The 16,863-nt window shown below is 34.0% G+C and overlaps 2 protein-coding genes across 2 annotated transcripts; one reads left to right on the top strand and one right to left on the bottom strand.

Annotated features, from left to right (window-relative positions):
* Window positions 1–1,977: 1,977 nt before the first annotated feature.
* LOC136984777 (leucine-rich repeat-containing protein 15-like) lies at window positions 1,978–5,706 on the bottom strand. Its single transcript, XM_067281906.1, has 5 exons — window positions 5,687–5,706; window positions 3,699–3,922; window positions 3,168–3,626; window positions 2,250–2,398; window positions 1,978–2,162 (listed from the first exon to the last, which is right to left on the bottom strand). The coding sequence occupies exons 2-5, from the start codon at window positions 3,905–3,907 to the stop codon at window positions 2,011–2,013; spliced, it is 969 nt and encodes a 322-aa protein (XP_067138007.1). The 5' UTR covers window positions 3,908–3,922; window positions 5,687–5,706; the 3' UTR covers window positions 1,978–2,010.
* Window positions 5,707–9,263: 3,557 nt separating this feature from the next.
* Neurochondrin (neurochondrin) lies at window positions 9,264–15,689 on the top strand. Its single transcript, XM_067281917.1, has 2 exons — window positions 9,264–9,408; window positions 13,306–15,689. The coding sequence occupies exon 2, from the start codon at window positions 13,316–13,318 to the stop codon at window positions 15,440–15,442; it is 2,127 nt and encodes a 708-aa protein (XP_067138018.1). The 5' UTR covers window positions 9,264–9,408; window positions 13,306–13,315; the 3' UTR covers window positions 15,443–15,689.
* The last annotated feature ends 1,174 nt before the right edge of the window (window positions 15,690–16,863 follow it).

Genomic DNA, 16,863 nt, shown 5'->3' with positions numbered 1-16,863 from the left:
CTTAAATGGTTCATCTAAGAGACAAGTAAAACCTGTTAATATTTTATAATTAAATTTTAGAATGAACTTTGATTGGCATACAATCCTGCAATATGTATATTAGACAATCAAACTCGTGACTATTCCACACAATGCATAGTTTTTGTATTAAAAGTTCATTAAACTACATAGAATTTTTTAATTTATATATAATTCTATGAGCTGAAAAGGTTATTTTTGAAAATATTAACCATTTTTAAAGAAAATTAGTGATGCCCAATACCATCACTTATTGTATATAGCATTGCAATAATAGAACAAACTCTGTTTTTCATAAAAATTCTAATTTTTTACAAACATTTTTATAAAATGTATAGAACATATTGAGCTTACATTATCTTCTTGAAGTAAAGAATTGGAATTTAGTCTTTTATTGCTTTAACACTTGAAAAATTGGAGACATCAGAGCATAAAATATTATACTCAGCTTTGCTGAAGAGGGTCTACGTTAAAATATTGTTTTACATTGGCGGATTATTTCATTGGTGTAATCGTTCCAGCGTGTTTTCCCGCGAAAATTTCTGGAAATTCCTTTTAAAAGACTCGTAACCTGACTCCGTTTCTCTCGATCGTGGTCTTGTTTGTAAACTATTCATTGATACTCTGTTCTTAGTTATCCTTTTGAAGCACGTTCCAATATCTTATAATGGCTTTTGTTTCATTATTGTTTCTCTAAGAACACGATATCTATTTGCATATTGTGTACCTCGAGAAACATCTCTTAAAGAAGTATACGCTGAGATTCTCAGAAAAAAATCCGTCATGACGTTCGTGTGAAATGTGCAGGAATTCTTAATGGAAAATTGTTTCTCTATCACAATAACGTTGTATCACTAATATTGTGCAGCCAGTATTACAACTGGAAATTATGTTACGTCACGTCATTCATATTTCCGTGTGTCTTTTTGTTTCTGCAACCGGAGAAAGTTGTAAAAGGGATATCGTATCTAACGACGATGCACGCAGAGTTACAGTGACAAATCTTTGAGGTATGCCCAAAAATACATTTCAGGAAGCATATAAGACGTGAATACGACAATGGCAGAGGTGTATATAAGTTAATGGAGAGTGCTTGAAACATGAAAAATTGTCAGAGGATATAGATGATGAAGGCTTGGTTTGGTTTATTTGTTTACGGCAACGCGACTTAGACGATCTGTCAAAGAAAGACGTCTTTCTGAAGGACTTTCTTTGGGAAATTAGCTTTTATTAAGTGTTACAAATGTGAAGAAAACCCGGAACACTTACGTGACCAGCCCGTTGGCCAGGCGCGAACCCACCCTACCTGTGTTCGGAGGTTGAATTCACTCAGCCTCTTATGAGCTTACCTTAAGGCACTATGTAGTATTATTTCATGAATTAGCTCTTGTATTATAGAACAGTGCATATGTTAAAGAATTGTTGAACAATGCTTTCATTGTTACAGACTAACATGATAAGGATGTAAATAGGAACGCCTTTTTCCATTTCGACTAATATAACCCAGTCACACTTGATTATCAAATAACTTTAAAATGCTACAGAATACCTATTTTGCATATTAACCAATCATTCTAAATAAATAAAATAAAAGATAGGTGAGAATTTTAATTGGGTTCTTCAACGTTAGAACGAATGATACTATTACTAACGAACAAAGCGTTATATGAATATGAAAAAAAAAGAAATGAAGACTGGATCTTAAGAGCTGGGCATTTTAATCGTGTTATAGCCTACTCATATTCTCTTAAATATATCTGTCAGCGCATATTGTATCGAATATATCGTCTCGTAAATAGGGAATGGAGATAAAAACAGTTCGTTATATCGAATTTCCGTACTTCGAGTGCTCGTTATAGGGATCACAATGTACTTTCATTAGTAAATTTATTATTAGGCTGTAATAAAAAATTGTAATGCGTAAGAATAAAATTCCCATTGAGATGAATGTTGCACATGTAGACGATATTATAGTAAGTTTTATTCTTAAATTTAACATAAACCGTGACTAAAGTCGATTTCAGTTAATTCTGCGATCTTCTTATTCATCAGCGCGTGTGGATGTTGACAGGTTCCAATAATATGCTTCTGAAAATCTTTCTTGACAACCCATTTCATATCCGAACAACAATATAAATCGTTATCTGAAAATGAATATCGCCATAATCTATCTTCCACTGCGGCAAGAAATTATGGAATCTTTGTATTATAGAAACCTTATGGAAACTTACCAATCAAATTCACAAGCCATTGTCTTCTCGAAAGAGGGTAAATTGTATCTTCTGATAGCCGTTGTATTTTGTTGTTCAATAAAACTACACGAAGCAATTCTGGCATCTCAGTAAATATGTCATCTGGCAGTGTCTTCAATTTGTTATCCCTGTAACATGTTTAATTTGATAATTACTTCAACCCATTATTATAGTTTTTATAATTGAAATATACAATTTGCTATGAGCTTTAATTGCTACGCTACACTACACAATTTCTACAATTGTAGTAGGTATTTGCAACGTTCTTTGTTAGAATCACTAAAGATATTAAAAGTATTTACTGTATTCATCATATGTACAGTACAACGCCCTTTCTTGGAATTACAAAGGATATTAAGAGCATTCACTACAGTTGTAGAAATTGTGTTTGTAATCTAATGACTAGATTCAACGTTGTGTTCAATATATCGATGTTTACCTTCAACGATCTGCACCATGAAAAGGAATCGGCTAGCCTTTATGTTATTCATAAGTGAATAACATGAAGGTCGTATTGTAAATAACATGAACCACTTCTTTACATAGAGATATTTCGAGAATATAATTACCAAACCAGTCCAAAGACTGTAGAATAAAATAGGATTGATGAAGTAAAGCAACACAATACATGGACGAACCTGCTAATGGAAGTACCTCTCGAGAGGACTTTCTATTGAAAATGGCGCCCATTTAAGTGTTACAAGTAAAGAAACTCCCGAAAACTCCACGCGATTAGGCCGTTAGTCGGGCGTGAACCGGCAACAAACTACTCGGCCATTGGCGCAAATTCTTTGAAGGTCACTCAATTGTAATAAATGATTGATGTTGGTAGATTTTGGGTAACCCTGTCATATACAAATGCTGTATAATATGAATATTAATCTAATTTTTACTTACGTAAGTTCGATATCTGTTAATTTTTTCGCTGGATTGGGAAACATGGAGCGCTTTATTTCCGTGATATCGTTACCACTCAAACTTATCTTTTCCAATTCTTCATGTTTAACGAAAGCTTCTTTATGTATGCTCTTAATGTTAGCATAATCCAAATACAGTTGTTTTAATTTTGTAGGGGCTACCAAAGCAAAATCTTCACCGATCTGGCCAACTTCTGCTCTTCTAACCATGAAATACTTTAAATTTTTTAACGTGGAAAAAACGGACCATCTCCACGAGGTCAATCCTGTTACTTGATACATATTAATTTTTTCTAAACTGTCTTCGATTCCTTCAAACATCTTCGATCCATCTTCCGTTTCCCAACCTAAGATCTCGCTATTTTGGACTTCTAATGATTTGATCGGTATCTTTCTAAACATTCCTTTCGGTAAATACATTAGAAATGCTCCGATCAATCTGGAAATTGTTTTTTAAATTTTCAATATTGAACTATATTCTTGAATTTTGCAAGGCAAGAATGTGACTTACTTAAATGAAGAAACTGCATATCCATCGAGAACATTCATAATTGCATGCAAACTTTGAGGACTCATAATGTCATTGCAAGTAACTCCCTTCATCCAATCGCAGACGCAACCTTCGAAAAAGTCTTCTTCGGGAGGACATGTTTCCTTGCTTCCAAAGGTTAATGTTATCAGTGTCAGAAATACAATCCAAACAATAATTTTTCCACTCATTTTTAATTCTTAGAACTGTAAAATAGGATATACATTTAAAATATCGCTTCTATTATCAAATGAACAGTCATTTGAGTCATTTTCTTGTTTTCTGCATCTTATTCTTTCTAAATTATAACACGAGAAAAATATATAATAAATTTAAATAGAGTTTCTGACTGAATTTCATACTAAATTAGTTAGTTTTTAAACATTTTTGTTTTTGGTCACCATCCTAGAACAAAATGGCGACTAAAAAGTCACCATTTTGTTGAGCTACAATTTGAGAAAAAAAATTACAGTTCTATTACAGTGATTTTACTTAAGACAATTCTTCTTCCGTGTGCATTAATTAAGCATATCAGTAAGGAAGCAGAAGAAATAAATCTGTATTAAACGAAATCCTCGATTAAGGACCCTCATAATGCAAGCATGATTCGTTTTCACGCCGCAACTCTAACTTTTTGATTGTAAAATATTCTTTTATAAAGTGTTGTGAAAGATTATATTTTAAAACAATTAGTAAATAATATTTTTAATTTTCCTATTTTTATTCGCTATATTGTTTGTTCGTTTTCTTCAACGCCACATATGGACGATCTGCCGAGGGAATTCCTCGTGGAAGTGCTTTCTATGGAAAACTGGCTTTTATTTAAATATTACTAACTTGAAAAAACCTCGGAAAACTCCGTGTGGACAACCCGTTGGCGAGGCACGAACCCACGACCAGTGTTCAGTTGTTTTATCCAATTGACCACCGGTGGGCATTCGCTAAGGGTGTTAAATCTTGGACATCGTATCTTATCCTATTTATTTGCGCAGTATGGTGGCAATCTACAACTGGAGATTTAGATTCGTACCTAGTTTTAACCCAAAAATATCTTGAACATATTATTCCTTATTGTGGTACCATATTGAAATCTTATTATGTATCCGTTACATATAAACCTTACTATACCAGTATGTTGCATTAACATACTTGCATTAATCATTAATAAATCTCCTAAAAACTGAAGTTGGAAATCTCTTAGTGTCCTTTAAGCGGAAAGAGGATCAGGCTCCTGAATTATTGGTTTGGCGTGTTTAAATCGTAGAACTTTGAAGATAAATCAGAGTAAAGTATTACATTGTGTTTCAGAAGAATAGTGTGTTTCACTTATATAAAAACTAGATTAAGCACTTACCTGCGGCCTTTGAATACTCCAAAATTTCTCTTAACAATTTTTATCTTATTTTATAAACTTACAGGGAAAGGTACTATCGAGTTTCACAGCTGTCTGTGTCACATCTGATAAATCATATTTCTTTTATCATTGGAGAGAAAATTGGCATGTTATTGATATCAATTTTAGGTAAAGGAACAAAAGGATAAACTTAACATTCGCTCTTAATAAAATTGTTGTCAATACAATCAATTCATCTTTGCAGTAGTGGAATGAAAAAAACCACTGACCACTATTTCTGGGGATTGGCACCTCACCAACGGACTGGCCATCCAATCCATTTTTGATTCTTTTCTCTGTGGAAACTAATAGGGCCTTTTTTCCATATCCATCGTAGATTCTGCAGGCCCACAATGGAGCGGAAAGGTGTTGAGGGACAGGACATATCCAAGTCGGATTTCTCAAAATATTCCTGTAATTCTCCACCCGAATTCAATCCCGGATTCCCAAAAAGGTAGTCTGACGCCTTAACCACTTGACTATTCGTAATAGATAAATGAAATGTTTATTTGCTTGAAACTTGACAGAATTTTACAGCACTTCGTCTTATCTTCTATAATCATATTCGAAATCTTACCTAATTAAAATATGCTCACTTGTCAGCATTAAACATATTCTATGACATGTAATTTAAAAAAATGGAGGCACTTGGCCAATGCTCAGAATACGAGATCCCGACAGGGCCGGATTTACCAATCCAGGGGCCCTGGGCACAAATTCGGTGGGCGCCCTCCCTTTAAGAGTAGGCAAATTTGATGATTTAGAAAATTTACACAAAATACTGTACTTTCAACTAGATTTCAACTAGGAAGTTGTAAATTTCATTTAAAAATAAAGTTATTGTAAACATACATATATTTTATTGTGTAAAACTAATTATTTTAATTTAATTGAAAAATACCTTTGTAAAATTTTTTTCCCGAAATTTTCCGGTGTTTCATAGGTTTATCCCTGATTTGGTTTTCTTTGCCTGTGGCCTCATGATTAGACCACACTAGGCTGTCGCAATAATAAGGAAAAAAAATTATGTCTAAACATAGTTTTGTGGGGGCCCTGGGCACCGGCCCCAAATGTCACTATGTAAATCCGGCGCTGGACCCCAAGTTTAATGTTTAATGTAAAACATGATATTGATATAAAGTTTCTTTCGATACTTTAAATAGTTTGTATCTTTCGTATGAGAAATTTAAATATCTTGCATTTGTTTTAGTACGTATCAATAAAGAAAGATAACATTTATCTTTTTTATAATAAACTTTATCTGTTATATCTTGTATAAAGAAACAGGAGAAAGAGAATTACTTACAAGAGAGCACTTCCCCTGGGATTGAATAAAAACATTATAATCATATTACAAATATTATAATCATAAAAGTGATTAATATTTGTAACCTTACACAATCGACCGTGGGACGCTTTACGTCTTTTTGTATTGATGTATTCTATAATCTACGTGTGAAAAACCCCAAAAATTAAATAACCAAGTTAAAATTTATTGATGTGGTTATTTGTCTCCAAGCTTTGCTCCTCTGGAAAATTTTCTGCGAACGCCCATGACTGCTGTCGTGCCACACCATACTCAATCAGAACTCCTGAACGTAACCAACGCAATAAGTTAGTTAAGTACCAGTTTTACTTTGCAAAATGACATATGACTAAGTTTCTAAAATTCAAGAAAAGTATTATATTCGGATGTAGAATAATCTAATCGAAATGTGATTAAAATCATAAAAATAAATTAATCGGTTTTAAATTATGAAAACCGACGGCCGGATGGCCGAGCGGTCAAGGTGGCAGCCTACCGCTCTGGGGAACCCGGGAATTTTTCGGGGGGTGGTCCGTTCGGATATGTCGGGCCCCGTCCCTCACCACCCGGTCGCCCCATTGTGGGCCTGGCCGAACCCATAATGGGCCTACTAAAAGAGGCCCTCTTAGTGCCCACAGGGCGGAAAGGGTTAAAAAAAAAAAACTATGAAAACCATCAATTTAGTAAACGTATTCGGACTACTTCATACCATCTTTAGATTCGTTATTTTTTAAAATAAATTAGAAGAACCAAGCGTATAGTATTCAAAATCAAATGAGCTAAGTATTTGGTTGCTGTGTCCACGAGTGTCTGAGAGGACAAAACCACCAAACACTAATACAGTAATCGATTTGGGTTTGGATGTGACCAACGGGCTGGACTTATGACGTTTTCTTTACGTGTCTAACACCGGAATAGGGCAAGTTCACTTGAAAATCTTCCCGGAAAGTAGTCCCCCTTGCAGACCGCCCATGTGTTGTTGCATTGTCTTATCCCATTAATCCTACCTCCTACAATCCCCAGAAGCAAGGAAGCCGTCTTCAGCTTGTGAGAAGTGTCTGCAAACTTGAAACAGACAGAGTTGACAGCTGAAAGAGACTATCTTACTCTCGGCTCAGTGCGATAAGTTTTATGATAAAATCGCGAATGACCAGAAATTAAAAACAAAATAATATGAAAAATATGTTTTCCGTTCTTTTATGGTATCAAGAAATTACGGTCAGCCTAATCTGACGAGAGTAAGGTATCCCATATCTTGCCGCCTGTCCAGAAAGATACATTAGAAAAGAAACAAAAAACTTTGCGCCAGCCAAGAAGGTAACCTATGTAAAAATTTAAAGACCATTTACATCAATGGCCTTCGTATCCACTGTATCAGGTGTCTTCTTCCGATATCGCGGTGAACGTTCGTCGATCACCGCAATATCGCTACTGTGGACGAGAGAAACGAGAAATTTGGATCTGCTTGATGAAACCGTGTCTCGTTCTATAATTTAGGCTTAGTTAAAACTAAGAAAAATTTGGAGTTACCAAACAGACCATTTTTTGACCAATCAGCAGGCTTAAAATAACATACATGGCAGAAGTCCAATGGATTTCTAAAATACAACGTGCCAGTAGTTGAATCCTTGTGTATGTTCTGGATGCAACTTGAAAGTCAGCGTTCAACTACTGTACTTCGTCCCTGTTACCTCTGTCTTTAGCCATTCTTCTCACAACAGTTATTTATATGTTGTGTTTGATAGCCAGTTACTTTTCTTCTCCTTCGGTGTTTAGTGTAACACGTTTAACACCACTTATCATAGTAATCTTACTAAGTACAGTGAAACCTCGGTATACGACCTTAATCCGTTCCTGATGTTTAGACTTATACCGACACGCGTATAATTGAATTAAGTCGTATACCGAGCAAAATTTGTTTAGCCCAAACAGGACGTATTCCTAATTGGACGTATTCTAAAGCAGACATATACCGAGGTACCACTGTACAATATTTGTATCCAAAACTACAGATACTGTAAAATCATATTTTATTTCAGTTGACGTTAATAATAATGCTCAGATATTTTGCACCTGGTTGCAATAGATTGTAATGTTGTTGAGATTTCTCATGGGAAGTGGGATTCAACACCCGATGCTATTCTCACTAAACTTCATAATGCGCCTTACTTATATAAAAAGTAACCTATATCAAAACGAAAAATGGCAATTAAATCTGAATCATTACAACGCAAGCCAGTTAAATTACAACATATTGATACAAAAGATAAACTTCCCGTGACATTTTTAAAACATAATTTATATAGTCGATTAATTTTGTTTATTTTTCAGTAGCTGAATCATCACACGGAAACATGTGAAATGCAATTAAATTATTGTGTGGACAGATGCCAGAGCACTTCATCAGTAGGATTTCCGAATGGCGCTCCTGTTACTGTAATTTTTTAACACTCTTTTCGCCCTGTGGGCACTAAGATGGCCTCTTTAGCAAGCCCATTACGGGTTCGGACAGGCTCACAATGGCGCGGGCGGGCGATGAGGGACGGGGCCCGACATATACAGACGGACCACACCCGAAAAATTCCTAGTATTTTATCGACCCGTCCGGAATCGAATCCGGATCCCCCAGAGCGGTAGGCTGCCACCTAGACCGCTGTCCGGCTGTCCCTGTTATTCTAATTTGAGCTATTATTAGCTCATATTAAAAAATTTTAAAATATTTACTTTAAATTTTAATATTAAAACAAATATTTTTATTTTGTTTTGTTGTTGATTTGTTTAAAAATTATTATTAATTAATATTATATATTTTTCCCCTTATTCGTAGCGCCATCTGGTGCCAAAAGTACGCAGTAGCTGTCATAACCTTGGTAATGGCAGTCGTCTATTTTGGTCGAGATGTTCCATTCCCTTCTCATCTGATGCGTAATTGCACCAACAATAAAGATAATTACATAAGTGCAACCCTCAGTCTTGTCTCACATGCTAAAGTGGTAAGTCGTCTCACCATTTGCTCCCTTTCTTTTGTTATGATCAATGACGCAGTTTAGGCTTAGGACCAACTTACTTTATTAATAGCGTATTTTAAGTGTATTTTAAATGAATTTTTCTCACGTTTACCTGCCGTTGTACACGCAAAATACCGAAATAATTTATTGAAGGAATTTATATACCGTATAATTGATTGTTTTTTTCCATAATGTGGCAGTCTGTCACGTGATCTTCCATAATGAGCTTTTGTGGTTGTAATTTCCCCATAGTGTTGGTTTTAATGAGGTCGTGTTGCATATTTCTTTCATAATAAACATATCTTCCTTTAATGTATATGACAAGGTTACCTGCATCATACTCTAGTAGTTGTATATGCTGTATGCTTTTACTAAGCTGGCTTCTCGTACCACTCTTACCAGAGGCAAAAGCGGTGGCCTTCTGCTCCGGACGGGCCAAAAGACCCGGGAATTTTTTGGGGTCAATCCATCCAGATACGTCCCTCTCCGCTGGGGGACTGGCCAAACCGGTATTTGGCTCACTGATAAGTATTTAGTGGCTGCGGGGTCGAAAGAGCCGAAAACTAAAATATATCCCATTATCAACTTTTTTTTTTTTTAATTACAGTAAACTTACAACACTAAACTTAATTAATAGTGATTGTAAGTTTAATTCTTTATGATTGTACACAATTTCACAGTAAAAATGATAGACTGGTTATTCACTTCCTTTAGGACGTTTTTGTGATAGTCTTGGGGTTCCTAAGCACCTGGAAAGTAGGGAATTTTCATTAGTGTTCAGAAAAAGTCGTGGAATATCTGGGAATATTTTTAAAACTGTCAAAAAGTCAGGGTATTTGCTTCCTTGGCTGCCTTGTTGATTTTTCGCTGTCGATATGCTTGAGTAAGTGTAGCCGTCTTCGGGAGGTGAGAAGTAATGTGGTGCAATACAACTAATGAAAAGAGGTGCAGAATATTGTATAAATTCCCTGACCCTCAAGTCAGGGAATTTATACAATGTTGGTCAGGGAAAGTCATGAAAATTAAAACAAAAGATGTACAAAAGTACAAACTGATGAGTTTGTACTTTTAACTTTAAACTGAAAGTACAAGTGATGAGTTTGAGTACAAACTCTAGTCTTTTCGTAATGCGATGTAAAAAGTTTAATAGTGTAATAATGGGTGCTTAACCTAGTAAAGTGGCTTTAATATAGCTGGATAAGCAAACCAATGGCATAATCTGTTTCATAGGAAGTTGGCTATGTAATTGGACTGCTTATTTGGCTGTATTAAAGCCACTCTGCCAAGCACCATGCCCAATGTGATATATGAAGTCTAAATTATTTTTGAAAACAATATGTATTTCTAAATATTGCATTAAAAATATATTAGTGTGTCGGGAATTTTTGTACCAGTTTCCATTGTTTATGCTTTCACTTTTATCATTTGCATGGTTTATCATACCACTGATATCATTATATAAATACAGCTTGTAAGTGTATATAATCAACAAAGAACTTATGTAATATGCATTATTTATGTAACTGAAATTGATAATGCAAAAATAGAACAAATAGGTCAAAAGTTAATGAATTTTAAATCTGGTAGTGTTTTTATAAAAATAGAGAGAGATAAACACTAGCCAAAATGTTATGCAATACTTTAATGGATGCAATTAAGTAAGTAAATTTTTTCTAAAGCTTTAAAATTATATAAAATTATAATTTAAGCTGCTGTTTTTATCAGAATTTAGTATTTATTAATCTTGAATGTGATTCAAGATTAAACACTGATAACCAAAATTTGTACATTGCACTTTATCATCACTAAGATAATAGATGTATGTGTAGTGTAATTATAATAAAAAATACATTTTTTATTCTAAAATGACTGTGTTTTCTTCAATACTTTCCAATAAGATTATCCCAAATTTAAAAGTAAAAATAGGGGTACTAATTTTTTTTAAATGCTTTAAGACCAAAGTGCACAAGTGACAAAATTAAGGTGCCAACAAGTGTTAATGATTATTCCAGTTGGGAATATCTTGTAACTTTGATGAGTGAAGATGGTTATTGCAGTGGTTCTCGACCTTTCTGAGCCCGCAGAACATCATTCGTATGCTTTTTATTACATGGAGCATTAGCATCGATATATTCAAAAATTGATAGAATACCATGTTTGTTGTTGTCAGAAAACAGTGAAGTAATAAACTAATAAACTTTAATGTATTGAATAAAATGGAATTGTCTACAGATATGATATATTGTAGTATATTGGAATAAATTTGAAATATAAACTTTAAAACAATTTTTGCAGGTTTGCAGAACACCAGATTATAGACTCTGTTGGTAATCGATAGTCATTTTGTTACCACAAGTGCCTATTTATGGGCAAAATCTGTCTATTCTATTAGCTAAGCAGCACTTACTTGGGTGCTTATAGGTTAGCCTATAATTGGAGCATTCAAATACATTAATCAAGCTTCTGATTTCTACATTTGTAGTTATTTAAATTTTAAAAGTAATATTTTTGTAATGTTAGATGGCACATTCCATTTAAATTCTGACTTGTCATGAAATGACATAGCAAACAGTGATGAATGTGCATTTTATAATATTTATTGACTACATTATTTTTTGTCTAAATATAGTTTACTCTTATTTATAAATAATAATAATGAGTAAAAATAAAACTGCATTTTAAACACAAAGCATGAGGCATAAAATAAATAGTTCATTTGTAAATAGTTTGATCATTGCCGTCACTTGTTTACCATGTTAATTGGTAAGAGGAGCATACACAATGTTGCATATATATCAGTATATAAAGCTATTAATTATAGAATTAATTATAAGTGGACTTGTAATCTATCAGTATGAACAGTTTGTAATTATAATATCATAAGTATAGCAATTATCAAGATTTCTCGTGTATAATTATCCTGCAGAAATTGCTAGAATGCATGGCCTGTACCTGCTGTCAAATTGACATTAAAACACACTAACCTATATAATATATATATGGGGAAATTTTATATATTATGGTATAAATATGGTATGTAAAAATAACCCGTAACTTATATTCTATTATTGTTTAGTTCTTGTATTGAAAATATTTGCAATACATTTGACAGAAAAACTGCTTTTTTATAGAAGTAAAGTACAGAGTAAACCTTTACTGTAGTGAAGAGTCCTAAAAGTAGAATTTTGTTATACCTACGCTTTAGGTTTTGTTAATACATTAGTAGAGAAATATTTTTAATACCTACATGCATACAGCTAACAGCAGGTTTGATTAGAGTCTGGTTGAAACCTCCAAAATTTTCTTAAGTGTTTTGGTCCGATCACGTCAAGCTCAGTCATCTCGCAAGTTTAGCAGATTCCACAGTGATTACAAAAAAGGTCTTTGATATCATATGGCAGAGAGTTTAAAATTATGCATTTATATACTAATAAACATCCAAAAAACTTACAAGTTAGTAAGTATATAGGATTTTGTTCTATGGCATCACAACTAATGCTAAAAATGGCATCATTTGCAGTTTGAGATTATCGAATTATGTTGCAATTATCTTTATAACTTTCTTTTATATTCTGAAACATTGACTCCCAATTTTTATTACCTATAGAATTTTTAGTATTCTTTTTGTAAGTTTTAATAACATTAAGATTTTATTTTATCCTTGTTCTTGCTTTTAATCATCACCTTTATGATTACAACCAAAGAATTCAAGCCTTGCATGCACTGGATTACTTCATTTAGTGTCATTCTGTTCTTATATTATCATTTACTATATTTTCACTTATAAGCTCTGTGATGTCAAATTTATTATTGAATATGTAAAAAATTAATTATTATTATTATAAAAGATTTGAGTACTAATTACATTTTAATTTTATACAGAAATGAATTTATGCTGGTAGAAAAGGAAATAATGTCAGTGTATAGAGAAACCTTTAATTCTTTAATTTCGTCTCTAAAAGAAGCCGAAACAGACACGCAGAAATTTGCCACTCTTCTAGCGGTTGCAGATTTTTTGAAGAAAAATGAGTTGAGTAATGAAGACAGAGTAGAGGTGTCGGAGGCTCTCGACTTGCAGTTTCTGAGGAGGCTACTGCACACTAGCAAGCCACCAGAAGGGTGCTCTGAACATGTGTTTAGAGCAGTCGCTCTGAACATTTTGACCTACATCTGTACTGATGCCTATATGCAATGGGAACAAGTGCTGTTAGAAGAGATAAGTGTGTTGAAAGAGATGATATCGACATGTCCTGCAACTTCAGAAAAAGAAAATATGGTGAAAGATTCGTTGCAGTGTATTTTATTTTTAGCGACAAAAGACCGTAGTCATCAGGCAGTTCTTCTAGAAAACGAAATTGACCGGGTGCTTGCCAACATATGCGTCGAGGGAAGTTACGGATACGAAATGGCCCTGCATATTTTATTGATGACATTCTCGTCCGAAGGAAGAAACACTCTTCCTCCAAAAACATTCACTGATCTTATGAACAAGTTGACTGACGATTTCTACAAAGATCATTCTGCTAAAAAGTTTGAATTGTGTCATGTACTTACCGATATTTTACAAGTTTGTGCAAACATTAAAGTATGTCAAGAAGAACAGTGGTTGTTTACCGTTAGGTATGCTCTGTACGACATTCTGAGAAGTAAATTAAGTAAAGAATATAGAGATTCTGCATTGAAATTAGCTAGTACCATGATGGAGAAATTTGGTTCAGTGTGGTTGATAGACGAGAGTGAAGGATCAAGAAAATTCTTGGCGCTATTGATAAATCTAGCGTGCATTGAATCACAAGTTTTATTACACAATAAGAAAATTAATGAAGTGATTAAAGACCTCGAAGTGCTAGTTTCTTGTTACAGCATTCTTGAATATACAGTGTCTTTGTTAGTTGAGGACGGTCTGTCACATTGGACCGATCCAAACATGGATCAAATTCTAGTTGCGTTAAAAGATACATTTAATATTATTATTCAGTTTTTCATTAATGTATCTAAAGAATGGGATAGCATAAAAGATTTAGATGCTTGTTCTGTCGGAAGAGTTCGCCAAGTAACGTGTGCCACGTTTCGCATACTATGTTGTTGGTTGGCGGAAGAAACTTCCATGCTCCGTAACGAAGTTTACGAAGCCCTTCCCTTTATGATTAAGATATCGAAAAGTTCAGTTCGTGCTGTTAAAGACAGTAAACGGAGACTAAATGCAGCACCCTTTCAAATTTGGAATGTAGACATGATGCGTTTCATTTTACCAGTGTTGTGCCATCTTAGTGCTGATGATAACGCAAGAAAAATATTGCTCGACGAAGAAATTCCCGTCACGTTATTAGATTACTTGCAATTTCAGTGGAACGCAATGTCAACCTCTTCCAAAGCCGAAGAAATATCCATCATCCTTTCCACTCTCTGCAGCATACTTCTGAACATAGTCGTGTTTGAACGGAAAAATATTACAAAAAATGAAATATTTTTCCAGCTGTTAAAGTTCTTATTTTCGGCTCTGTCTACTCTGCATTCGGGATCGAAGTTCTTGCAGCTAAAAGCTAATTTTGCAGTACTTGGCCTGATGATAAGTGGATATTACTACAACAGGATACGGCTGTGCGAAACCAGTTTCTGCAAATTCTTGTCAGCCAGCGTGAAATTTTTGTGGGATGCGCATCACATCGAAGACACCAGCGATTCTACATCGTTTGTTTTGGATAGAGAATATCGCAAAATCTGGCAAGACATTATGGAATTATGGTTCTTGGGAATGCAGGCGCTATCGAATCTTCTCTCCTGCATACCTTGGATTTCGACGTTTCTCTTAGAAAGCGGCTGGCCCCAACACATAGTCACCCAGCTGTCCAGAGTTTCAGAACCGTGCATCGAAGGAAGCATAAAGACAGCCTACCAGCATTTTCTGTACTGCGTCATCAAAACGTGTCCTGAAGCCATTCAGGCGCTGTTGGACTGCGAAATCGTGAAAGTGTGTAGAGTTCACAAATTGAAAGAATTGGAATCGTTATTTGTGTGAGGGGATCACTCGGACTTTAGAAAGAATCCTCGTTCGTGGCAAGTATATTTATAAAATTCATCCGGTCTCGACGTCTTATTTAGGAAATTGGTGAAAAGGAATGTGTGGGAAGAATTTTACACAGACAAAGACTGGAGATACACATTAATTTATAAATGTCATAATTTTTTAGTTGTTAATGTTTCTCTCTTAAAAATTTGTAATTTTTAAATTTGAAGATTAAATTTTTTGATGTATGTTTACTTAATTTTCTTGTCTGCTGCTGAAGTAATCAGTTAGATTTCACCAAATAAATCTAAACTTCTCTTGAGAAACTTCAGGTAAATAAATTTTTCAGTAATACATGACAAAATATTGGGCTTTTATTGAACATATAATTCATTAATGGACTATTAAAACAATTTGGTATAGTGATCTACCTACCTACAGTACCGGAAACAGTTCGTAACCGACATTTATTGTCATCTTTGGCAATAAAAATATTGTATTAATTTGGTATGTATTGTTTCTAAGTATCAGGTCAGTCCATAAGTTCATGTGCATTTTTGTGACCAAGAAAAATCTTATTTTCTTTTTACACTGAAGTGTGAAATTGGATCTCATTCATATAATACTGTTCAGAATTGGGAACATTTCAGTTTTGTTATTTTCATTAAAATGGAAGGAACGGATGAATACAAGAGAGATGTTTTGTACTTTTTATTTTTAAGTGGTGAGAATGCTACAAATGCAGTTGAAAAAATACTGTACATAATCAAACTAATTAGTGTAAAGACTGCATAGAAGTGGTTTGAAAGATTTAGAAACAATGATTTTAGTGTGGAGGATAAAGCCCATATGTGAAGACCATTTGACTTTGATGATGATGCTCTCTACACTAGTTGAAGCAGAACCATCTTTAACAGTTGATGAAATTGCAGAACATTTAAATTAGTATATAATATATACTTGTGGCCCAAGGATTAACATGTCTAGATTATAGTAATAAGTATTAAAACTTTATCACGAGAAAGGATATTTTAAAAAATTACTTCTACAGACACTTTCAATTTTTACTTAGAAAATAGATAAATTCATTTATTATAAAGGAGACAAGCAAAAATGTATTTGAAAAACACAAATATTTGTTTTATTTGGGTCTCTACTCATTAATAAAACGACAAAACACCATTTTAAAGTGCATTTTTATTCAACTAATATATTTATAATATGTAGCCCAAAAAGTAGCTAATGCGCCAAATGATATTTTTTTACGCCAAACTAAAAAGAAGGGTAGCCAAATCTTGCAACGCTGGAAGGAATACTAAATAAAGCTGGAGTTGGGACTCAAAGGATTATAGGCCCAAATGCAGGGAAAGGAGAGAAAGGACAAAAGATGATGAAGGTTGGAAAATTATTTGCAGAACAAACTCTATTTAACC

Source organism: Centruroides vittatus, unplaced genomic scaffold (genome assembly GCF_030686945.1).
Source record: "Centruroides vittatus isolate TY-2023 unplaced genomic scaffold, ASM3068694v2 contig_928, whole genome shotgun sequence".
In the NCBI taxonomy this organism is placed as follows: domain Eukaryota; kingdom Metazoa; phylum Arthropoda; class Arachnida; order Scorpiones; family Buthidae; genus Centruroides; species Centruroides vittatus.
Note: the sequence above shows the minus strand (reverse complement) of the source record. Positions and strands in the feature narration are given on the sequence as shown.

Excerpts from the sequence above, each read along its gene's own strand:
- Neurochondrin (XM_067281917.1), top strand. The coding sequence starts at position 13,316 with ATGCTGGTAGAAAAGGAAATAATGTCAGTGTATAGAGAAACCTTTAAT.
- LOC136984777 (XM_067281906.1), bottom strand. The coding sequence starts at position 3,907 with ATGAGTGGAAAAATTATTGTTTGGATTGTATTTCTGACACTGATAACA. Across the intron at positions 2,399-3,167 it reads TTAACAGATATCGAACTTAC|GGATAACAAATTGAAGACAC; the intron begins GTAAGTAAAAAT and ends AACATGTTACAG. Across the intron at positions 2,163-2,249 it reads ATGGCTTGTGAATTTGATTG|ATAACGATTTATATTGTTGT; the intron begins GTAAGTTTCCAT and ends ATTCATTTTCAG.